Raw genomic sequence first — 25,167 nt, forward strand, 5'->3', positions numbered from 1 at the left:
TGTAAACAAGTCAGTGCATAATATTCGTGTTTAACATCTACATTTAACTTCTTGGTTTTAATCTTTGACCCATTACCATTTTACTTAACTTATTTTGTATTTGTTAAAGTGATTGAGTCAATTGCAGATGACCAGTTGCTCTGGAAGAAATGTCTTGGTATACCCAGTGGTCTGACAGCATTAAAAAACGTGCCTGTAGGTACTTATTACAAAGATATCTTGGCCAGTTTTTAGAAGAAAAACTAACACTAGATCAACTGTCTGTAGACATTTATTGTGGTACTGGCTCCGTTTCTGACGTTGGAATTGATGTACAAGTAAAGTATTTTTGACTTCATTATTCTTTTTTTTGTTTTTATTTTTATAAAAAATAGAAAAGAAATATGAGCTTAATAAGTGTTCAATAGTTAGTATACTTTTTTATTTTGGTAAACTTAAAATAACAAAAGTGAAATGAAATTCAGTATCAATGATTATTGCGTGTTTTGCATCCAATTATTGCTGATTTACAATGAATTCATAAATAATGCATCATTTTCATGACAAATTTAAGAATACCTTTAAGTTTTTTGTTTTCTCTTTTTTCGCATCACAGAAGACATTTCATGTTTTTCCTGAATAGAGTTTATGAGTAACAAGTGATACCAAGTGATAATCCGTTTGATACTCGATTAGTCACAGTTTTGATAAATAAATTTTTTTAGGTGTCTTGTATATTTAATTAGTATCTCTATAACAGCCTTTTCTCAAATATATTGCAATATTTAAAACTTTTCATTTCCCTAGTAAGAACTTAATTTTTGTATAAAGAAAAAGAAAAATAAATCAGTTAATTAAAATTCGTTTTATCTTTTTTTACGAATTGTTAACGTTCAAATATAATATATCCCATTATGTTTGACTATTGTAAGATATCTTTTTGTCAGTGTTAGATCCTATCAGATCCTTGGGAATGAAATAAAACACTGCTATACCCTATTTTCCATTTAGAAGATTTATTAATATTTTCCCGTAAAGAAAATCTATTATGGCATGAGCAGTCGAGTGTTATCTTGCTTTAAACATACTTGTTTGAGCTAGACCAAAATTAATGACGCTGGTCTATTTTTGAGTATATTCTATCAGTTGGTACTAAATGTTGGATGTAATTCATGGCTAGCAATCTGAAACGAATAGTGGTAAATTATTTCTTTGTAGTACTAGCAGTTGTGGAGGTGTCTCGCTCCAAGCCTTTACCCTCAAAAGAATGTTGGATCTTCAAAATGAGGATTGAGCGGTTGTATTTGTAGTATGTCTCACGGGTTGAAAGAAAGCGTGAGATTAGATCTCTGTGTAATCTGAGGTGGCTCAGTTTGTTCGAGGGCTCCACATCCCCAATTGCAGGGTTAATTTTTGTGATCAGAGTCTGCTTCGAAGTTTCAGTCTGGTCCAGAATGTTTTTTCTAACAATCTCAATAATTTATCTTTTTCTATAAATTAATATCAGCATTTATTATTATTTTTTTATAAATACCTTTTTATTCATTTTTATTTTTCGAAGGTTGTTTTTTTTTTATTCGAGTTGAATTCTACACTTTTTTTCTCTCTTGTTGGTACTGCCAACTTTTTATACTTATAAACTTCTTGTTTGTGTGGTAATATGTAATAGCATTTTCATATTTAATTTTTCCTTTGATAATTATCAAAGATAAAAAAGGGATATAGGATAGTGCCGCCCATGTTTATATCTGAAGAGAACGCCTGCAGAACAGAAATTTGCCAACATCCCTTAAAAAGCCCCTCTGACGTTTTTACACAAGAACAGTGGACGTGCAATGGTAGTTTTGTTGGCAAAATCCTATTCATTGGTTGGATCGCGGACAAACGGCAATTCCATTTGGAGCAAGAGCGCAATTCGAGAAAAATTCTATATTTAGAATTTTAGGGACTATGAAGGAATTCATAAAAACTCGTCCCAAAGCGCATTCCATGAATACGAAACTTTACTGCCAACAACTAATACAATATACGTACTCTAAAAATGACCCTGCATTATCCACTTTCGATCAATCACAAACAAGTTTTGCTCTGGCAAGATATCGCTCGGCAACACATCCGCTGTCAAAATTAAAAGAAATTGGAGAACTTGTTGGCATTGAACTTTATCGCATCCATCCTTTAGTCTTAAGTATATTAAGTACATTTCTTTGCGGGGAATACTTCGCCTAAATTGAAAATGAATGGTAACAGCGAGGGATTAAACTGCAAGCCGAAATATGGCCTACACTAATCGTGGTGTGAATTTAAATAAAAGGTGTAAAATTGATGCCATCTCGAAAAACTGCTCTTTTTTTGACCCCATTTACGAAACGATTTTGCTGAAAAAGAGATGCGGGGGATTTCTGGTAATTTAAGAAACTTGTATGGATATATCACGCTTATTTTTTTTTATATTTGTTTACTATTTTAAAGGCACTCAATGATCTTGGAGATGAAAAAAATCTTCCAGTAGAATTTGTGGATGGTTTCGTATCTGAAATAGCTGTGTCAATTCCTTGGGCAACCCTGTTCAGTGATTCCATTTTTGTGGAAGTGTCTGGTTTGCACGTTACAGTCCAACCTAAACAAAGACCCGACAATGGTTTGCATTTAATTTTATAGAAACTATTGTTTTTAAACATTCATTTGAAAAATTGAAAGTTTGATTTCTTTTTTCCATTTAAGCTGGTTCAATGTTTGAATCTATGTGGAGCTCAATGGCTAGTAGTATTCAGTTAGCTGCAGAATGTTTAAAACATGAATCAACAACTCAAGATGGCGCTGAACAAGAAGGTGATACAAATATGGATGGACTTGAAATATTTGCACACGCCATTGAATCAAGTATGTATAACTGCTTTGCTCACACTTTCAAAATATTTGGTGTATATTACTGTTTCTTTTTGTAGTCCGATAAATTGTGCCTAAATATAAATAGGTGGCTCCATATTCAAATGACTTTTACCACTACCAACATTCAAACCAACCATCCAGTAGGATAAGGGTTGATCGTCAAAATCTGCAGAAATTAAGTATCTTTTAAGTGCTATCCTTTTTTTCTAATTATATTAAACTGCAGGCATAAGTAGTAAATATGTGCAACTGGATTAGATATCGTCGGAGTGCGCTGAAACTTATGTGTCTTTCTTTCAGAAGAATTTTTTTTTTTTAAGAATTCTAGTCAGTACCGGTTATATCGGAGTCTGTTACCTGACTTTTGGAAATTCGGGAGATTGGTAGGTTAGAGAAATTAGCCGTTCCTTTCAACTTTATTAATGTGATTCATTTATGTCTGTACAATTTTTAAGTAATGGGTTGTGTCAAGGCATTTCTCCTTCAATGAATGTTTATCCAGTAATCTGAAATGATAATTTCTGGTCGGAACGAGTTAATAGCAAGATGTTACTGTCTTTCACGAACATCTATAGACTCCTCGTTGTACTCGTAAGATGTTATGTATAAGGAGTCATATCAATACAGTGGGCTTCTTATAGAGATCTCTTTTTTAGGATTTGTAAGCCAGAGGAGGAAGTATTCATCTCATGACTGATTAGGTTTTGAGAAAACAGTTTAGGTCAGTCCCTTCAAGAAAACTTCTGCATGATTGAATCTTAAGTGGCTAAGGTAAATGTCTGGGTTATTGTTCTAGAAGCGGCTTGTTTCTTTTTTTTTTTAGAGTAGCTACATGTTCCTTTATGGAATTATTAAAGCAGAGGGCCAGCTTATTATCTGAGATATGTAAAATTTCCAGCAATTGTTTAAAAAAATAGTTTTTTTTTTAATAGTGTGCTATATTTTTTAATTAATTTATGTTTATTGATTTCAGTATTGGCACGAGTGAAAATAAAATTGATAAATACGTCAGTCCGGTTAGAACATGTACCTAAAGAAGGAAAAAATGGAATAGCATTTGAATTAAGAATAGCGAAGTAATTATCAATTTAGTTTAAGTTTTAATGTAATTTGATAAGATATTTTATTAAGGTCACGCAGAAACGTTTGAGATACTGCTAAACAAGTCGTAACTTGGGTTTAGTTATTTAATGTCTTAGAGGGCCCTAAGTAATCTGAACGCTTTACATGAGCATATGTTGACGAGGTAATTGTGTCCCAAATGGTCGGAATCAGATTTGAGTTAATTTGTACAACTGTTTAAGTTCTTACTTCATCTTTGCCATGGTAGCCAAGCGGTTAGAGACGCAAAGCTAAATTGCACTATGGTACTAGACTAGATTCCCGGTCTGTTGCTGTTGGTCTTTATTTAATGTGTTAAGTGAAAAAATGAAGTATGTTAGCTTCGCCTTCGTCTGTGACACCTGATCGATATCTGGCCGTAACTATTTTCACCAGGATTGATTGTTCTGTTAACGTTTATTTTCAATTACTTGAGGCTGTCTTACTCTTAAAAATTCAAATTACTTTTGGCCAAATTTTCACGAAGAAGGGGTTAATTTTCTTATATTTCAAATCATTCTGAGTGACTTTATCTGCAATTATTGATTAATAAATTGTATTAAGAAAGAAAAAACAAACAAAATTCTCGAGATAATGTACATTTTGTTGCAGCATTGAATATTGTGATGAGACGAGTTGTGAAGCTGCATTCTCTGACGACTGTTCCAACGAACCGCAGCCGGCTTCTCCGTTTACGATTAAAAAATTTCATTGTGAAGGTGTATCATTTTATACAGATGAGTTTCCTGTTGGAGAAAGGACATTTTCTAGGGCAGTTGCACAAATCCAAGTACTTAAGTTTTTCAATATTAAAAAATTTAAAAGAATTCAAGAGTTCAATTTAAAAAAAAAAGTTACGCTTTTGTAGGATTTTGTCTAAAGCAGTTCGGTGGCGGTAACTTTACAGAACTTCGTCTGAGTTGAGCTTTAAGCAAGTTTATGGCAGCAAGAGAAATTAAAAATTAAAATTATTAACTTTTTGTTTTTCATTTTGTTTCAGTCGTTTCAATCAAAGAATTTGAACTGTGATAAATATGTAAATGAGACTGATTCAATAATAGTTGCAAAATTATCTGGGCTTCAAGAAGTAAGAGTTAAATTGAAATTAGATCCTTCAGCAGTTGGGCCTAAAGTAAGTTTTTTAAAGGAAATGTTAGCTATATTTGAATATGAATGTTACATGTTTGAAGTAATGGACAAATTATTAATCAAAAATAATTCAAACCAAGAGCGTCATCAAGCAATTTGGTAGTAATAAAAGTCAGTAAAATGTAAAGGAATTAAATTGATAGTTTTTCATCCCATGTTGCACCATCCAATCATTCAATCTCTCCACTGATGTGCCAGTAAGTTCAGGGTTTATGTGAAACAATGCATCTTTAGTTTTGAATAGAAATAAAAATTTTACCTGTTTTAAATTGGTTCTTCACTTTTACGAATCATCCACAACGTAAACTCTGCAGCCCACGATGAGCCATGAGCTATTCCGAAAGTTTTTACCATTGTTTTTCGGTTACCATTGCTTTGGGCTACTGCTGTAGAAAAACTTACTTTAGAAAATCAGAAATTTTCGAGTTCACTGTATAATTCTAAAAATAATGCACTTTTTTTTTATGAGTTGTTTCCATTCTATCAGCTAGTTAATCATGCGTTGTAGAAAAAAAAAAACCATTGCGCTCGTCTTCAAATTAAATTCAACCCTTCCTCACTAATGTCCTGATCAGAAGCGAGCTTTTGCGTTGAGAGACTGTGACAGTGGGCAACATTGCGAGAATTGTGAATAGAAGAAATCTTTTCTTTTTTCTTTTCTTCTTGCCACAAATCCTTCTACATTCCTGATCTAGCGAACTTTGTCACCATTTATTAACTGAAGGTAAACTTAAGGGCAGTCATCGCAAATCCAGATATGAGGACACCCTTGTGCATGCTACAATCATTGGCTCTGACACCCTAAACTATCTCCTATGTAGTACCAAGAGACGGCAGTCACTTGGAAAAGTGATATTTTGCTCCTAAAGTTTGTAAAGTGCATTACTTTAAGGTTTTCTTTTTTAGGTTAAGTTACCGAAGATTATGTTACCTATTCTGGTCCTGATCGAAATCACTACAAATTCATTTTTGTTGCAGGTTGATTTAGAGTTCAATTTAGGTTTATTGACTGTATTCTTATCTCCTAGGCAGCTTTATCTCTTATTTGAAATTTTTAACAGTCTTATATCACCTCACACACAGGACACGAGGTTAGAAGTGGTTTTGTGTAAAGTTATTAATTTGGGTTGAGATTATTTATAAAGTGAGATTTGAAAATAAGCGTTTTTTTTTTTTAAGTAACGTGTCATCCAAGAGAAGTTTAGGTGAAAAATTGATGAGTTCAAAAGATTTTAGAAAGGTGGAACAAGAATTACAAGATACATTAAATTTTCCTATTTTTAATGCCAATGTGCCTAGGGTTTGTCAAGGGAAAGGCTGGTCTTCACCTTCTTTTGGTATGTTTTCAAATGTATTATTAATTTTACTTAATTAATAATGGAATACAATGGGCATTAGCTCTTATACTACTAATAATAATTATTATCATAATAAAATAATAATAATGAAATTATGATAGGAAAGGGATTAGCTTAGTGGTTAACGAATTACTGGATTCCAACACGGAAATCCTGGGTTCGAATCCAGCAGGTAGCTGGCCCTTAGATTTTCTTCCTAGGAGCTTCTTACAGCTCACTGTTCAGTAATGGACATTATTTTTCATGAGAGAACACTGTTTGGAGACTGGCAGTGCACTAAAAAGCTCTGCCAATGACCTCAGATGTTGACACGCCTTTAAAATATTAATAAAGTAAAGTAATACCTGTTTCTTCAGGCGGGCTTTACGCCCAACTACCAATTAGGTAGGTCGTGGTCGGAGGTGACTAGCAAACTTACTTTATTGTAAATTTCTTTTATTAACCATTAAGTAAAATCCAAGTCCTAGACCGGGAATCGAACCCAGGACCACAATACATATTAGCTTTACAGGTCTCGCCTCTAACCGCTTGGCTACCGTGGCGTCTTATATGTATATATTTGTTTATATGTTCTTCTTCTTCTTAATCATTCCTCGTTTACCTTTCAGTGTCGAGGTAAATCCATCTTTTGTTACTTGTAGTCTATAAATTTTCGGTCGTATGAGGGATTGGCCCGTAGCAACCTATCCTGATGGAGGGGCTGCTCCTTATGGCTATCAGGCTAGCCATATCTCCTTAGGGACGGTAGCCCTAAGTTGTGTACTGTCTGTACCTTGTCCGCAGTGTAGGAGTGTTTTTGGATATGTTAGTGTACTGCTCTGGAGAGTGTGCATGGTGTACTGTGAGCTCAGGTTACCCCGTGAGGTTGCTACTCCTCAAGTAGCTGCATACAACAGCTACTCCTTGCGGGGATTATTTATATGTACAAAATAAATTATAGTTTCATCTAATTAGTGATTAGGGGGCTGAAAAACAATTTACAATTATACATTTTATTGTGAATTCTTTTCTCTACTCAAGTTTTTGCTGTTCTTTCCCTTATTCCTAATATTAAAGGCAGCACTGAGATTGTTCAAGTTTTCGAAATAGCTTTTTTATAAAGTGAATCGATCTAAAGCCTTCTAAAAATCTTCTAAAAATTCAAAGTTTTAATAGGAGTTTAAATATGAGAAATTTGTGAATTATAGTAAGATAAAGTTTTTCGAATTTCTTTTATACCCTGATTGTATGCTTTTTATCATTCAAAAAATAATTCAGCAAGCTTTGATGATGTGATTTTTCATTTGACGCGATTTTCTCTACAAGTGGCTCCAACAATTTTCTTAAAACATAGTGTACTATTTTATGAATAAAAGCTTAATACTTTTATTACAAACGTTTTTCTGAATAAAATATTTTTGAGTAATTACTGAGAATCTGAGTGTTCGGGTTAATTTGATAAGAGAGGGAGGAACACTTGAAGCGGGGAAGTAGACAAGGGTGCTCGATGCCTTAGCTCACTCTACCAAAAATGATTACTTAATTCCCCACCACCTAAATTACAAAGTGTACCGATTTTTTACAATTTTAATAAAATGTATAATTTAAAATTTAGTTAGTAAATTGTATATTTCACCTCATATAGTTATATTTAATAATTTCTAGATGAAGGAGAAGAAGAATATTTTCTGCCAATGAAATTAACTAATTCATTGACAGGAAGCGTTATTTCTGACAAAACTAATGATACTTCATTTACATCGAACACTTCTTTACCCTATTATAGGTAAGTTGTTGATTTGTTGGTATTCTGTTATCTTAAATTTCTGATTTGACGGTTCACCAACCAGCCAAAAATTACATTTTATTTTGGTAGTAAATATTTCTGGGACAAATTAAAATTGCTGCTTATTTTTCGTGACCCCCAATAAAATAAAAAAGTCTGCGGATTATTGGTAGTTTGAAACTGATTCGCGCACCTTGTTAAGAGTGTTTGAGCAAGAAATTTATGCTGACTTTATTAATAGAAAAAAAAAAAAACTGGCAAATATTTCAATTTAAATCTGTCCGTCTTGACGTATTCCGAGTCGCATTTGCCCTGTTTTTCTTCTTGTGTATTAAGATTAGAATTTAATTTGTTGTAATACCCGCTCTTTGTGCTACCAAAAATTCCATAGTATTAATTCCCAGCTTTAATGACTTTTGTGGCCGAACTTATGTGTAAGAGGATGAAAAAAAAAGCTTTTTACCTTTCTTATTAAGGGTCATTGCTATAATATTGGTTTATTTAAATGTTTGTTAAAATTAAGAATTTGAATTAGCTTTTAACTTGTATCATGTTAAGAATTTTTTTTTTTTTTCTAGTACGAAAATGGACAGTCCTTTCTCTTATGAAGGTTTCTCCCAATTGTATAGCAGTGGGCAGAAAAAGATGGATAAAGGTATGTTTTGCCTGCGAAACGAGAAGAATTTTTTTATTGTATAAATTTTGTATAATTGAGGAGCATCAACTTTTGAGGTCATTGGCATCAGACCATTTTCCAGAAGTCTAAAAAGAAGTATGAAACGATGGTTGAGAAAACGTCGTTTAATTCTAGGATCTAGAACGGTTAAAAAAATTGAACATTTGTGGTTTGGTCCCAGGCGTTTTGAGCAATTTTGTTTTTTTATTCCAATTATATTTCTGAAGTTATTCTAGGCGATAAGTGCGTTAAACCAATTGGGTCGTGGTGGAAATAACTTGGGGTATTAAATTTCCTAGATTTGAAGAAATCAGGTGAAAAAAAACACAAGTTTTTTATTGTACGAATATTTGCTCCAAAAACCGCCCTGATTATCTTCATCATAAAAATAATTAAATTGCAAAGGAAAAGCATTTTAAGGAGGATTCTGTGATAACTACGACACGTTTCCTTCAGTACACAGCTATATTTTAGGGTAGCTGTATAATAATGAAAACTTGTGATCTTTTTGTAAAAATTCCTAAATTTTATAAGTTCTATTTATTTCAGGTTGTGAAGCAGAAATACTTGAAGAAACTAGTAGTTATCATATATCAGCTGGTGGGGTTATGGTAGTTCTCTTGACTGAAGATCTACTTACATTCGGCATGGATACTTTTTGTCTTACTCCATCGTCTGTATCTGTTATGACTAGTCATGCGAAACAATTTTTTGATCGCATTCCTTCTTTTGTTTTTAGTCCACGAAGTTTTAGAAAAGATTTCTGTACGTTAGATAAATCTTTTATAGATACAACAGTATGCTCTCTTAATCATATTAGGTAAGAAGATCTGTTTATACAAATTTTGCGATTGGAATTTATATCTTTCATTGATTTTTGACTCTTTTTTTTAAGGTTGTTAGCCACATCTGTGATAATTGAAGGTAGTGACGGTGGAAATGTAAATACTAACGTGTTGAGTACCACTATTTCGGCTGCAAATTTAGAAATACTTGAATGTTTGGTTGAAAAAAATGTAAGTTCTAATAATGGAAAGGTGCTGCAAGTAGTTGAGGTAAGTTTCAATTTTTAAGATATTTTGTATTAATTATATAAATTAGTATTATTATTTTATTCTATTCGTATATTTTGATTACCAGTTATTGAAATTCATGAGAAGTACAACTAGTGGAAATTTAAAACCACATTTTCCAATTTCAAATCAACCAGATTTAAGAATGCATGTTCAACATATCAAGAAACGGCAGCGTTCAAAACTTTCATCAAATCTTATAGTTTCGTAAGATATTCAATTTTCATAGATCATTAATTAATTAGTGTAATAATAATAAAGTAATTAATATTTAACACAAATATATTTTGAACAATTTCCTCATTCCTATACTTTCAACGGAAAAACAAAGCTTGCGTAGCGGGAAAAGTGGTTTTTAGAAAGTGGTTGAGTTTTCAATTATATGCGAAAAAATCTGTTCAATTGGGTCTGTTATACTACTCAAGCCTGTAGGTTTGCAATTTTGCAGGGAATAACTAGCCACAATGTCTCATCCGAAGCCAAAAGGTTTACTTGAATATAATAATTGTAATATACGGGTTTGTTTAAAATTTATTCCAATTATTAGTACTAAGACAATTCACTTTTGTTTCGACACTTTTTTCCAGTAAATAAGATTTCATTTTTTTTGTTCGAGTGTGGGAAGAATTTCTAACGTTAGTTCCATACATTCACACATTAGATGATAAAGACTATCCTCTATTCTGGAAAAGTGGTGACCATAAGTGCACTTATTACTTTTAAGTTTATGTTTACCCTGATTTTAGATAATAATCTTTTACCCTGCTACCTAACAAGGGTTGCTGTGCAAGAGAAATACATGGTATGGAAACTAGACAATTTTTTTTTTTGAGAAAATCGTATTTTTCTTGAAATTCTATCGCACCCGTAAGAGATTAATAAAATTTGTATACTTTATTATTATTATTATTATTATTATTGTGCAATACTTTGAAATTTTGCTTATTCTAAAGTCAGATGCAACATTAAGATTAATATAAATTAAGTTATTTATATTTCTAGTTTGAATTTGGAACAGTGCTGGTCTGAGTTAGATTTATCAATTTTTGATAGAATTTCTACAATTACAAACCCACAAACTTTGTGCCAAGTAGATGCAACACCTCGTGAAGTTATGGTAATAATTTTATTATATTTTCTGATAAAAAAGGTAATTTAAGTAAAGAGAGGATTTTATCGAGCAGAGAATATAGTAGTGATTATTTTTATTTTTAAATTTGTATTTATTTATTTTTTGAATTATCGGACGCAAGTAGTAAATAAACAAGTAATCTGCCAACAGTATTTTAAAATATAGAAGAAACGCAATGTTTGCCGAAAATTTGGAAGAGAATTTACTTTCTTCGTGATTTTACTCTATTTCAAGCCCGAAACCCTATTATATGATCTTCAACAAGTAATTTTAGTCTGTGGTATCTTGAACTTGACACTTGACGTTTGAGTATTGTTACTTGAAAGAAAAACATTAGTATTTTAATTCAGTTTATGCAAATAATGTAAATTCCCTAGCAAATAAAATGCTTTGTAATACGTACTTATGTTCACGTACTCCGCTGTATGACGTGCATTTGAAAAGTATTATTTTACAAGATTACTAACGAAGTAAAATTAACAATAAAAGGGAGCATAATTATTTTTTTAAATTTTTTTCAGGATCAACATTCGTCTTTTACACAGGCTGTGGAAAATTCGGCATTGTGCGATAAGTCTTATATATTTAAAATCCAGTCGCCATTTTTTATTGTGAAATTTAGGTAAACTCTCCTTCCATAAACATTTTTAGAAATTAATTTATTTTAAAATTATGAATTTTATTTTTAAGGAATTTTTGATTTATAAACATTATGTTTCCAGATTTCCAATACCTGATCTTAGACCTGTCCATGAAAAAGGTAAACTTCCGGAATTGCAGAGGTCCGTTAGAAATGATATCCTATTTGTAAATTTAATTGAACCACAATTTTTTACTGAAATCACTACTAAGATACCAATTCAGGAGTACTTTCTGTCATGTAAACAGATAATAGTATCATTTCAGGTAATTTTTTGAGTGTACTCAGATTTTTTTTAAAATTTTGTTAATAACACGTTGTATGTCTTACCTACTTCTAAATGTTTATTAATGGAATGAATTTTCTTCTTTATAATTTTTTTTTTTTCGTTAGGAAGGAGACATCGATTCGGCGATTCCTTTCATTAGAGCTACTGGTTTAAATCCAAGTGCTCAACCAAGCCCCACTCCTGAAAATAAGTCTGAATTGCCTGTGAGGTAAGCTCATGATTTACCTGGTAAACTGATATATGAATTACCTGGAAATGACGGCAGAAAGAGAGTGTATTTATTTAATTCAATGCGATGACTTTGATTTTAGATTTTCGCTGCGAGTTTGCCCTCTACAAGTGGTCGGTGACGTTGAAGAATGTTGTGAAAAGGAGGACACTTGTGGTCTTTCTTGTTCTTCTTTCATGGAACAGCCGAGCAAAGATCCTTCTCCTTTTATGTCGAAACGAGTCATTCACGAAAGCAATACACATCATCATTCTGCATGTCAGTATCCTTGTTACATTTTGTTTCTGTGAACATTTTGCGTGCATGGCATGAAGTTTTTATTATCCTACCTGAAGGCGTAAGGTTTGGTCCTCAGATTAGCAATGAGTAGGCTGATCTAAATACTGTTCAAAAATATGAAAAAGTAGTACTACATTAAAACAAAACCCACTCATGATATTACAGACACGCGTGCAGATACAATAGAATATTAAACTTAATAATTTGTGGAAGATTTTTATACTTATTATGGCCTCCTTCAAATAATTTAGTGGTGACTCTTTTGCAAAAACATGGATGTGTCCTGTGGAATTCATAGTACTTCTACTTTATTAATGGGGGGGGAGCAGTTTTTAGCTGTCATAACTAGGCGTGTACTGTGAGAAATCGAAGGGGAAATTTCCGATCAGCGTAGTGTCTAACGTTAGTTGCGGAAGTATATTAGTGTCACTAGGGGCGCTACAGTTCCTGTAATCGATGCACCAAAAAGCCAAATAAAAAGTGATGTGTCAAAAAAAAAAGAGAAAAAGTCTCGTTAAATTCAACAAGGTACTTGTGGTATTGCTGATGTACCATCAATGTTTAATGGAAAGAAGAGGTAAGAGGTAAAATTTCTCTCAAATTGCTTTTTTATTGAAAATGGCGTAATTTTAAAGAAGTACAACCCATTGGGTAAGAGTTTATTGGGGGCATCTGGCCTTCAATAGAAAATCAATGTTTGCAACTTATTGTAACGCTTAATACTTGATAGCTCTGCCTTCGATCTTCATCACTTGTCAGTCTAATTTTTGAATGTGTAAACATTTAATACTGGCTTCCATTTAATTTTAATTTAATGCCCATTCTTAGGTGAAGGCGAGGAACTAATCATGCCTGGATCTAGAGAAGATATGCACAAGTTCATTACGAACGCTCAAGATAATTCTAAAATTCAAGCTGTTATTAACTTACCTTATCTATCAGTAGTTTTTAATACAAAGCATCTTTATGAAGTAATTTACAATAGGTTTGTATTTTTTTATGAACATTTTAATAGTCCATTGACATTTTCTTGCATGTTTGTGAAATATTGAATTCTTTTAGACTAACATCTGATTTATCGTTATGGCATTCGACTGGTCTACATCATTCTCGCAGTAAAACCCTTTCTTCTCAGTTCGATTTGGCGCCATTATTGCAACCTTCGTTTTCACTCTGCAAATCTGCTTTGCAGTTTGGTAAGTCAGCCCCAAGAGTTTTATAAAAATATTTTAATCAAATATTTTGTTGTAAAACCAAATAACCAAATTTCTCTTAATGGAATTAATATAAAATTCTTATTTGAATATCTCCTTCAAACTAAATTGAAACCACCTAAAAATAAATAAATAGATGCAAGTTTGAGGTCAAAATTATGTCAACATTGTCTGGCAGCGTGTACTTCTTTTTTCACTGGATTGTGTAAGTTGAAACTAACTTGATACGATTCCACAGAATTTCTTTATTTTTTTTCGTATTTCATCTGAATTTCAAATAAATAAATTTTTAATTAGGAAAAAATTGTTGTTTAGTCTCTTTTTCTGATCAATTCATTTGTACACAAATATCAGTTTTAACGTTTCGACTTACTACTCTTAGTTATTTTCACAAAACTACTTAATTTTTTTTCCTTGTTTCTAATTAAACAACTGGATTTTAAACATATTTTTTTATTATTCAGAATCAGATGACAGTGATGAAGAAGATGTTTCCACGTATAAAACTATCCACAAAGGCGAAACGTCATCACAGTACGGCCAGAGCCATTTTTCACTCAACATTCATATCAACAAAGGAAGCTTAAATATATGCCCGAATACAAAGGTTAGCTATCTGTTAGTGCATGAAATAAAGTGAAAATTGTTCACAACATAGATCTTTGTTTATTAAGTTATCTTTTACAAAAGCACAGAAATCTCTGGATAGTTATTAACTCATTAAAATTAATATATGGATTCTAGGACGAAAAAGGTAATATTTGCCCAGACAAATATGGCGAAATGCTTTTTACACTTCAAGAGGGAAACATATTTTCCGTCAGTAACTACAAGGGAAAACCACAGCAAAATTATATTTGCTTGCAAGTCCACAATATGGGATTGTACCATAAAGGTATATCTCTATATTTATATTAATAATGACGTTAATTTATTTTATAAAAGTGTTGAAAACTTCGTTTCATCCCTATTGTCGAATTTCAGAAGCCACATTTTTTCACATTGAGAATTGATACGGCGGTCATCACTTCAGTTTATAAGATTTTAGCCGAATTCCGACAAACGGAAATACGAGTTTACTGAATTGATTTTTCAGATTTTGCGATTTTCTCATACAGCCCAGTCAAATAAGGATTCAACCTCGGAATGGAAGATAATAAGCTATAAACTTGTATAAATCTTTGTTTTGGCAATTTATAAGTTGGCTCAAAAGTTTCATAGAATTTTCTGAGCTAAGATTCACAGCTATCCGAACAAATCGAAAAAAACTTTTAAGAAAACAGCCTAAGCTCTTCGAACAACCAAAAATCCTAAAGTTAGCTTTCTCGTACATTATGCAATATGTTTGACGCTATACAATAAAGTGGATGTCTGTTTCCTTTCTCGTCTCACAACCTCTTTATAGAGGACATATCTCTATTTTGTAGAGGTTCATTGCCTTTTGTGCAAGGTGTTTCGCTTAGGCGCTGGCTGGTACCTCTCTTATTTATTTTGCACCCTCTCAATGAAGTCTTAATAATTCCTTACACTTTATTTTTTTCTAGTTATTATTAGTTGGATACCAAAATAAAAAAAATAAACAACTACTTCCACAGTTGTTTGTTTGCATTAAAATGTATAGTTTTTTTTTTATAACATTGGGTAAAAAAAAAACTGCAGTAGAAATAGTATTAAGAATACAATTTATACCAAATTAGGTTCAACTTAAGTGTTCAGCTGGATTGGGCTCTATTATTTTTGTGAATTATTTATTTCCAAAATTGGTTTTGCACCTATATATCAAAAATATAAATACTAAATTAGGGATTTTGTAGCGGAGGTGGATGTGCCTCGCTCTGAGTACATTTTGAGAATGCAGACCCAGTCAACTAGTCGTGTACATCTAGATCCAGTGCTGGTCAAAAGCAATAAAGAAGTTACAGCCACTAACCTTAGTCCTGAAGGAGCTGCAGCGAATATGATTTCCACTGCGATTAGTACTGTAGTTAATGAACGTAAAATCAAGGTATTTTTAAATTTTAATTACGAAACTTTTAAATATATATATAAATCACTATCTAAAGCTTTTTTAAATGATTTTCTCTGTTTTATTAATCTGAAAAATCAACTATTGACATTACTATAGACCAGGGCTTCTTAAACTATGGGTCGCGACCCCAAATGGGGTCGCGCAGCAAAATTCTGCGGTCGCGAGAGATTTTAATGTCAAATATTTATATATACCATTTTATAACATCACTAGAGTTGGCGGAATACAGTGGACTTGCAGCGTCTAGACACGCGCATTTGTTGAAGGTTTTGAGCTATCTCCTCCGACAGCAGTAAACGATCGATGATCGCTATTATTATACTATTATTATCCATCTCATTAAATTTTTTACTTATATTTTAATTTAATACTTACCACGCAACTACTTGAATATATTCGAGCGAATTAAGACGGTCAGAATCCACTTTTATTTTTGAAACTATAATAAATACAATTTTATAATTTTTTGTGCAATTTTTAATTTTAGATTTTTGTATGTTTCAAAACGAATTCTAAAACTATATATTTTCATATGTATATGTATATTGTTACCTAATAAATAAATCATCAAAAAATATTAATTTATTTTTCTTTTATATTTGTATGGGGTCGTCAAGAAACTCGCAATCATAAATGGGGTCGTGAATGACAAAAGTTTAAGAAGCCCTGCTATAGACTGTCAACATTGACATTACTATACTTTATGGAACCTGTCTACCGAATTTGAGGGCAGTAGTCCCTCCTACTTAGTTTTTTCTTTGATATTAACGGGTTTCGAAATTTGTTCGTTTGATTAATAAAATTTGTGTAACTGTTTACTTTCAAATTTAATGTTTCTGTTAAATATACCGACGGATGTATGCGTACCATAATATTGTGTATGTGTAACAAAATAAGATTCTTATCAGTACTCTAGTCTACGTCACTAATTCTTAGCACTTTCCATCACGTGAAATGCTAGGGGTATAATGTATTGTATTTAGAATGAATTCTTTTAAATTTTTCTCTCCATATTTTATTTATTTATTTCTCAGACAGTACGCGTTGCATGTAGTCTGAGTGGAGCGACACTTCGTCACAGAGTTGCACGACATCATCAGTCATGGCTGTCACATCTTATGGACTTCTTCGATGTGGTTGACTATCCAGTTAAAGGTTATGAATCCCCACAGTTCATTACAGAACTGTATCTTCATATTTGGGATTCCGCAATAGATTATAGGTAATTTTATTTGTTTAATTTATTTTTTTTTTTTTTAACATTAAAGAAATATCATTTGTAAGAAATTAGTTGTTTTTAATATGAAAAAAGTAATGCCAATTTCAGTCTGGTTTTTTATTTTGTTGAGCTTTCTACCTAGGGACTTCATCATCTTATTGACAATATAATATTTTACATTTTTATAAGGTTGGTGTGTCTTCTGTCCTATCTACTTATGAACTAAGTGTCATAGAAGATAACCCTGAAGATGACCCAGTCCCTCGGTCTAAATAAAGCTCGGCAAAATAAAAAATCATGAGTGAAATCGGCATTATTTTTTGCTGTTATGAATCAGTCACCAAAAACAATGAACAATAATTAGTTGTTTTTGTTTTGTTAAGACCAGTCAATTTACCTCTTCGTTGTGTAATTACGTTGGGCAATCTGAGCATATCATCCAATATCACTCGTGCTAAAACATCTACTTTGAGATTTATAGCAGAAGAGGCCAGTTTGTTTATATCTGATAAGATACGTAAAGGATGTAGTGAAGATAGTTTTTGTCCTAATCTGCGAACAGATTATGTATCTGTGGTGCAACTTGGTTTACTGGAACTCTCACTTAGACTTACTGATCTACCCAATATGCCAAAAGTGGATCTTAAGGTATTTATATATTAAGATGAACAATTTATTGTGATATGTGTATATCGATTTTATTATTTATACGTGGTTAGACACTCGTATGGTTAGGTAGAAACTAGCAGTTTCTTCGGGGTTGTAGCGTTCGGGAATATTTTAGCCTACAAAAACAAACAATTCCCACTACCGACATTTTTGTGTTTTTAAAACTTTTAAATTGAGTTTTTCATTACATTTGTAAATTAGAGTTGTAATAATGCAGTAAGAGAAAGTCATTTTTGGATTGTAATTCAGAGATTTTATTTCAGGCATCAAACAATCTGGTAGAAATCAGAACCTGTGCAGATTCAGCAACAGCTTTGGCACAGCTTCTTAAATATTACGTTTCCGATGGAGATCTTGGAGTAAAAGTAACCAATAATGAGAACAAAGACGATGATGACAGTGGTACACGTAAAAAAGATAAGAGCCAGTCGTCAACATCGCCGCAAACAGGATGCGTAGATCCCGCGGAAGGTACACTTCTTTCTGATTCAACAACGGAGCGCCTACATGATATGATGGAAGATGCTATGAAGGAGATTTCTTCCTTAGCTCAGCAGACAGCAGAAGGTATCTTGTTGATAGGATATTGGTTTATAAAATTTGATGTCTCTCTCTCGGGGGAAGTGGACAGCTTTTTCTTAGTGCCAAGCGGGGGTCCATACCTTAACATAAACAGCACTTAAACTGACTTCATAGAATTCACACAGGGTCTGCAATAATTACGCAGTCAGTTGGAATTAGCAATATCTTAGATGTTTCAAAAATATGTTTTAGTTCTTTATTATACTGTATATCAATCAATTCCATTTGGAGGTAATAAATAAATTTTGTAAAATTGGGATGTATCTCGCTGGCCATAAAATTATACAAGGTGGCCACCGCTGGTCTAGAATATGGCAACAACTTTTTTAAATCAATTTTAGATCACTCGGTCCAATCTTAAGTCATAATCCTTACCACTTACGTATATTTACAGTTCCTAAGAACGTCAAACCTTCAAAAATGGCCGGTTACAGTAATGATAATTGCAATAATAGAAAATATCTTGAAATTACAGATGTTGAATCTAAAAGTGAAGATGTAGAAGTGTTCTATTTCCCAGATGAAGGAACTCAACAATCCTTCACAGTTGACTGGGGAGAAAACAATCTGAATCAAGAACATGATTTCTGTGTATTGGAACACGAAGCAGGTGAAGGAGTCAAGGTCAGTGTAATAGAAACAGAAAATACTTCTCCACTGTCGCTTTTAAATCCAGTGTTGGTATTTTTGAAAGGAAGAGAAACGTAATGTAGTTATAAAGTACTTCCGTTCTACACACTTATCATTTACTGATATTTGTTTAATTTTTTTTTATGAATATTTTAATAAACATATTACTTTTTATGGTGAGTACAATTACTCAAAAAAGCTGTAAGATTCGGATCGGTTAAAATTTGAGGAATGGCTACACCTTTTGACAAGAAAGCCTACATACCAACTTTGAACACAAACAGAATTAAAATTTTTATTTAAAAAACATCGCATGCAAGGCGAGAATCGTCTGGGGGAAGATAGGAGCGGCTGAAGTCATTGTAATAGAGAATAATATAGAGAGGTTGATTGCTTGGACCTAAATATCAGGCAGTTTCTATGTGTGATGGCAATGTTATTGTGGGTACCACAGTAAATAATACAGATTTATTTGTTTTCATACCAACACAATTTTTTATTTGCAGGGAGAAATTGGCCGACCTATAATTCGCCTCTTAACTGAACAGCCAATTAGGATAGTTGATAATCATTTCTCAATGTGCGCTGGTCGCACTGATTCGCTACTTTCACCAAAATATTATCCGACACCGGTTTCGAAATATACTCTTACTGATATGACACTAGTGTGGCATATGTATGGAGGTTCAGATTTTTGCCAGCCTAAAAAAAATGTCAATTTTGAACAAAGGTTAGCAAAAATTATAAGTATGTAGCTATTGTGTATTAATTAAGTGATAACGATCTGGTGTGAAAAACTAAAGCGATTTTTATCTGATGTTGATTTTCGAAGCCCTGTTAAATTTTATCAAAATTTCGAATTTACCAAATTTTTACTGCATTCATTATCCTAATTAAACTGAAATATATAAATATGTTTAATTACGTAATAACTCAAAAATAGATGAAATTATGGTGGGGCAGATAATATCTGTAAACGTCAAAATAAGTAATATTAATTATTAAATTAGAAGGGGAAAAAAAGCAAACATTAAAAGAACTTGAGTGACGCTGATGAAAAGAGATACAGTGCGCCATAGCGGCCAAAAACGTAATTACCTAAATTAATTGGACTTCTATAGCAGTACCAACTAGTTTTTTTACTTTCAACTGACAAAATTTATAAATAAATTAAATTTTCAAATCCGTTTAGAATTAATTTTATTTTATTTTTATTTTTTTGGAAATAGCACTAAAGAAACTCCATCTGGATTAAACAAAACACCCAGTGACAATGGAAAAGCAACCAGAGAACTGCCTAAAAGTAGCGCTAGCGATGTATGTAATTTGTATTAGCAAAATATTTAACCGATTTTTTTTGCTAAAATTAGTGTATCGAAAATTTTTATCCCACTATTTTCAGAATACATACTTCCTTGACGGATTAGGCAGTACTCTGCAACAAAACAGAAAACGACAATCAAGGATGGATAAATCAAATTGGCAGTTGGCTGGAGGGCCTGAAAGAAAACATTCAGTTCTTATGCAGCTTCAGTTTAATAAGGTAATGCGACCTTACCATTCAGTTTAGTCAATGTGGAAACTCATAAATTTAAAGTACAAGCCCAAGAAAGAGGAAAAACAAAGCGCGCTAACTGGTTGTTTGAATCCTATCTTAAAACTTGGCCTGATTTCAATTACAGTTTTCTTATCTAAATTTATATGATGTGAAACTTTAGTGAAGTTTAAAGAAATATTTGTTAATTAGAAAAAATCTAGTAAGTGAAAGTCGCGTGAGTGTTTCCCACATTGTATATATATTGTATATTTATAAATTGTTTATTTGTATTGTATATTTTTTTACAGGTGAGATTTCAGCATGAAATATATCCAGACCAAGCGCCACAAGCATCCCGGGAAGTACTTCTGATACATGAATTTGAAATCCGCGATAGATTGTCATCTTCACAGATTAATAAATTTCTCTATCAGTACTCTAGCGAAACTAGCCCTCGCCAATCACATGCGAACATGGTCAGTTGCGTATGTAATATTAGAGTTATATACTTTAATATAATCATTTAATTTCCATTTTTATGTAGTTGGTTATCAAAGCGGTGCATTTACGTTCAGACACTCAAAGGAATATTCAAGAAACTTGTCTTAAAGTTTCACTACTACCGTTGAGGCTAAATATTGATCAAGATTCGTTGCAATTTCTCTTCACGTTCTTTAATCAACTATCTGGATTGAGTATTACAAGTAAGTAACTTCATTATTTTAATGGTGAACATTAATTTTCTTTCATTCTTCTTAAGAGGAAATGTAAAATATTAAATTAGAGTTTTTCAGACAGGTAAGTTTTTGAGGTTCTTTGAGACTGAAAAAAGGCAACTGCAAATCGCCAGTATTGTCAAAATTCTCTTTATTTTTCCCTTTTCGTCTTTTTGGTGTTCTCATTGTAGCCAAGAGAAGCGTATTTTATAATGCCTCTTGTTGAAGCCAACCAACATTTAATAAAAATAACTTTTTAAAAAGTCAATTATAACTTTATATTAAAACGATTGAAAATTTTGTGAAATAAGAGGACATATTGAGATTATAATAATAATAAGTTAAACTGCGCTAATGACCATAGTCGTCGATGCGCAAAAAAGAAAAAAAGTTAAACTTAGTTTCACACAAATTTTTACTTGTTAGGTGAGGAAGACTTAGGATCTGCGTTGGGAACCATTCATTCTACCCCGGTCATGGGAGTTACTACTTCGAACATAGGGTCCGAAAGTACTGAAACTGCTACTTCTAGTAGTGAGGTACCAGGTAATCATTTTCAACATACCCCTCGTTCATCGCCTTTATTTATAAGGTAATAAATATTAAGAAGGCTGGGTAATTTATAAACTTTGCGGTAGTTATATATGTATACTTTTTTTTTCTTCCATAGAAATTTCATATTTTCCCCTGAAGTGCCAATCAGAATAGATTACGAAGGTAAACGAGTTGATTTAACTCATGGACCATTAGCTGGGCTTCTTATGGGACTTGCTCAACTTAATTGTCTTCAGATACGTTTGAAAAGGCTTTCTTATAAGCATGGGTATGTACTTTATAAGCTACTGCGCTATTACTATTATTTTATTCGTATGCCTTATTGAATTTATTGTTTCAGCTTGCTTGGCCTTGATAGGCTCATATCTTATGCTCTGACTGAATGGGTGAACGATATCAAGAAGACACAGTTTCCCAGCCTCATAGGAGGAGTTGGTCCAATGCATGCATTAGTACAACTATGTAAGTGTTAAGAATTTTACATGGTGATCCGTAATGTTCAGAGATGAAAATTCATTTAAAAAAAGTTATGAACTCTTATCTATAAAATACTTATTCTGTTGTAACTTTAAAATCAGAACTAAGATGTAGCATTCAGTTACGTAAAACATCAAGAAATCTAGTGTTTAATATACTTATCTCTTAATATTCTTATAAGGCAAATTACAGGAATGTTCGGGCTCTGTATTTTTCCCTAGATTTATCTATGACTATAAAATGAACGACTTCGAGACCTTGTAATCGTAATTTGCTGATTTTGAAAAGAATTGAAAAATTGGTAACTGCTGTAAATAATGCTTATATTTTTTTTTAAGTCCAAGGAATAAGAGATTTATTTTGGCTGCCAATTGAACAATATCAAAAGGATGGAAGGATTGTTAGAGGTTTGCAGAGAGGCGCAAACTCGTTTACAACATCTACGGCTATTGCGGCCTTGGAACTTACTGCACGTATTGTTCAGGCAATACAGGTACATTATTGTTTCATCTACTTGTCAGTTTTGACTAATTTTCGCAGTAGAGTGTCTCATGTTGTCAGTTGAAGGCGGAAATACTGCTGATTTTGTTGCAGACATATGTTTTATGTGTTTATAGTTTTTATTGATAAATAATAACGGACCGTTTTACGATTCCTTCTTGAAAGTTTGCATTGGCTAAATATTCCGTGCACGACATGAAATGTAGGAAAGCATATGCTCCTTTAAGAGAACATTTTCGACGTTTAAATAAAAATATGCCTCCAATTTGCGAGGAGATTCACTTCTTCAGAGATTTCTGGTTCTCTGCGAATATCCCAGCCTAGTAATACAAACAATTTTTTAAAGTAATTCTCTTCATTTTTATATTAAATCTACTTGAGTTTCAGTGAACTTACAGGCAGACTGTACCACACCGTTGCCAACTTCACTCTCACCATTCTACAAACGAAAACTTGATACTCAAGAATCACAATAGATCTTGTAGCTCTCATGGATTTATAGCCTCTTCAAATGCTATCCTACTTTGATTAAGAGTGTGCGGGTATCAAACTCAATGACTTTTTCAATTACATTATCGGTGCCTACAATTTTGCTAGATTTTGTATCTGGAAAGCTCCACGCTTGCAAAATTTTCTTAACTCTCGAACTGAAAACCTTAGATTTCGGCCTGACTAGCTTCGTAGCAATTGAAAATCGTCCGTACTTTTGGCATCAGGAAATTATACTGAATCGTTCGAATCGAATCGTCGAATCGTTCTCTTAGTTCGGCGATTATGGTACGCCTACATTTCACATAATACAGGAGATACAAATTGGCACCCGTTTTAACATATCTTCGATTTGATGTACTTGCAAATCCTGTACGAAACATTGAAGACTGAACTGTAATTTCAGAGTATCGCTGAAGCTGCATTCGATATGGTATCGCCAGGACCTAGTGTACGCCGATCGCACGGCAGTAGGTGTAAAAAACAACATTGTTATTCCCATCCATCTGACATCAGGGAAGGCGTAGCAAACGCTTATACATTAGTGAAAGAGGTAAGTTATCGTTGTTTAAAAATTCGGATGATTGATTTCATAAAGTAGTGTTTTGTTAAATTGCAGCTGAAAGATACTGATATAGCTGAATTATATAATTCTAATAAAAAACTTGTCTATTATATAAAATTTGTCTTTAAATAATTTAAACTTAGTAAATTTTAATAGTAGTTTGTTTGTTTGAGGTTGTCACGCACTGGGCGAGTACTGTTTCCAAAGCATTGCTGACAAAAAGGTTTTTCAGCCTTAGTAATGTTATAAAAGTAAATTCAGTTGGCTTGTTCGTTAATTGATTTTAATAATAAGGGTATAAATCAAATTTAAAGTTTGTTCTTGCTACGATTTCTGTTTCTGAATTATGTTGCTTTACTAAACAATTTTTCAAAAACTACTTTTCTCAAACTTACATGGTTAAAAGAAAGTAAAAAAATAAATATATATATATATGTACTTTTTTTTGCTTAGGGTCTTGGAGAAACAGCTGAAACATTAGTGCGTGTAGCGTCAGCTGAGGCTGAACAAAAGGGTGCAGTTGGTGCTGTAGGAGGTGTCTTGAGGCAGCTTCCGCCAACTGTAGTCGCTCCTATTATTCTAGCAACAGCAGCTACATCCAACCTAATAGGTGGTGTTCGCTCACAGCTTGCTCCAGATTCGCGTAGAGAGGCTACACTTAAATGGAAAGCCTCACCCAAGTCATGAGAACTTCTTCGGAATTTACATAAAAAATACTGCCTGCGGGTCTTATAAATACTGCGAAAATAAAGAAAAGCTCTGCAAAAATATTGGGGCTTTTGCCAGTTGTGGCCCTAGTTTATTTTTTACTAAAATAAACAATATTTATTATTTTTACAAAAATAAACTTAATTGTACAAAACGAAAAAGCAAAGTAATGTTAATAGATTTTTAAGAGCAGTAATAAGTACGGTTATATTTTGTTTTAGGCATTTAAAACTGCTAACACACTTCTTATGATTATCACTTCTTGAAAGCAAAATAAAATATAAAGTTATGCTAAAGGCCTTTTCGTTCATCCACGTAATTTTAAGATTTTAATTTAATACAAATTAGCTTAGTTAGAAGATAAACAGCCTAGAATGATTCGGTTGGGCTTTGTAATATACTTTACGAAATTGATATAGCTTGTAAGCGAACTTTTCCTTTAAACAAATAGAGATTAAGTGCCTCGATTTTAACTTTATGTTGTGCAGAGTTATGCAGTTTCAGTGTAGGGCATTTATATGACCAAATTAGTAATAGCCCGATAGTGACTAACAATTGAAAAGTTGTCATTTAATTTGTGATGACTTAGGATATAGTCATTAAATTTATTTATTTACCACAAATTATCAGGCTATGACTGATTTAGTTTTAAGAATGAGAATTAGTTATGACTATATTTTGCGCAAAATTGTTAAAGTGTCTTTAACAACTGAG

At 32.5% G+C, this 25,167-nt stretch overlaps 1 protein-coding gene across 1 annotated transcript; it reads left to right on the top strand.

Annotated features, from left to right (window-relative positions):
• Atg2 (Autophagy-related 2) lies at positions 1 to 24,622 on the top strand. The gene is made up of 38 exons (XM_074143231.1): positions 1 to 317; positions 2,452 to 2,620; positions 2,704 to 2,862; positions 3,845 to 3,947; positions 4,585 to 4,762; positions 4,973 to 5,104; positions 6,100 to 6,212; positions 6,301 to 6,458; positions 8,124 to 8,244; positions 8,823 to 8,899; positions 9,470 to 9,740; positions 9,816 to 9,975; positions 10,061 to 10,200; positions 10,996 to 11,110; positions 11,647 to 11,747; positions 11,848 to 12,031; positions 12,159 to 12,262; positions 12,366 to 12,541; positions 13,391 to 13,547; positions 13,625 to 13,758; positions 14,241 to 14,383; positions 14,521 to 14,671; positions 15,591 to 15,781; positions 16,840 to 17,027; positions 17,408 to 17,672; positions 17,957 to 18,260; positions 18,751 to 18,899; positions 19,412 to 19,635; positions 20,135 to 20,222; positions 20,308 to 20,448; positions 20,751 to 20,918; positions 20,987 to 21,146; positions 21,585 to 21,750; positions 21,829 to 21,981; positions 22,054 to 22,175; positions 22,529 to 22,683; positions 23,587 to 23,733; positions 24,199 to 24,622. The coding sequence occupies exons 1-38, from the start codon at positions 150 to 152 to the stop codon at positions 24,430 to 24,432; spliced, it is 6,069 nt and encodes a 2,022-aa protein (XP_073999332.1). The 5' UTR covers positions 1 to 149; the 3' UTR covers positions 24,433 to 24,622.
• The last annotated feature ends 545 nt before the right edge of the window (positions 24,623 to 25,167 follow it).

Source organism: Rhodnius prolixus, unplaced genomic scaffold (genome assembly GCF_049639745.1).
Source record: "Rhodnius prolixus isolate KJV_2025 unplaced genomic scaffold, Rpr scaffold_12, whole genome shotgun sequence".
Lineage (NCBI taxonomy): Eukaryota > Metazoa > Arthropoda > Insecta > Hemiptera > Reduviidae > Rhodnius > Rhodnius prolixus.

Excerpts from the sequence above, each read along its gene's own strand:
- Atg2 (XM_074143231.1), top strand. The coding sequence starts at position 150 with ATGTCTTGGTATACCCAGTGGTCTGACAGCATTAAAAAACGTGCCTGT. Across the intron at positions 8,900-9,469 it reads GCAGAAAAAGATGGATAAAG|GTTGTGAAGCAGAAATACTT; the intron begins GTATGTTTTGCC and ends TATTTATTTCAG. Across the intron at positions 15,782-16,839 it reads TTAATGAACGTAAAATCAAG|ACAGTACGCGTTGCATGTAG; the intron begins GTATTTTTAAAT and ends TTTATTTCTCAG.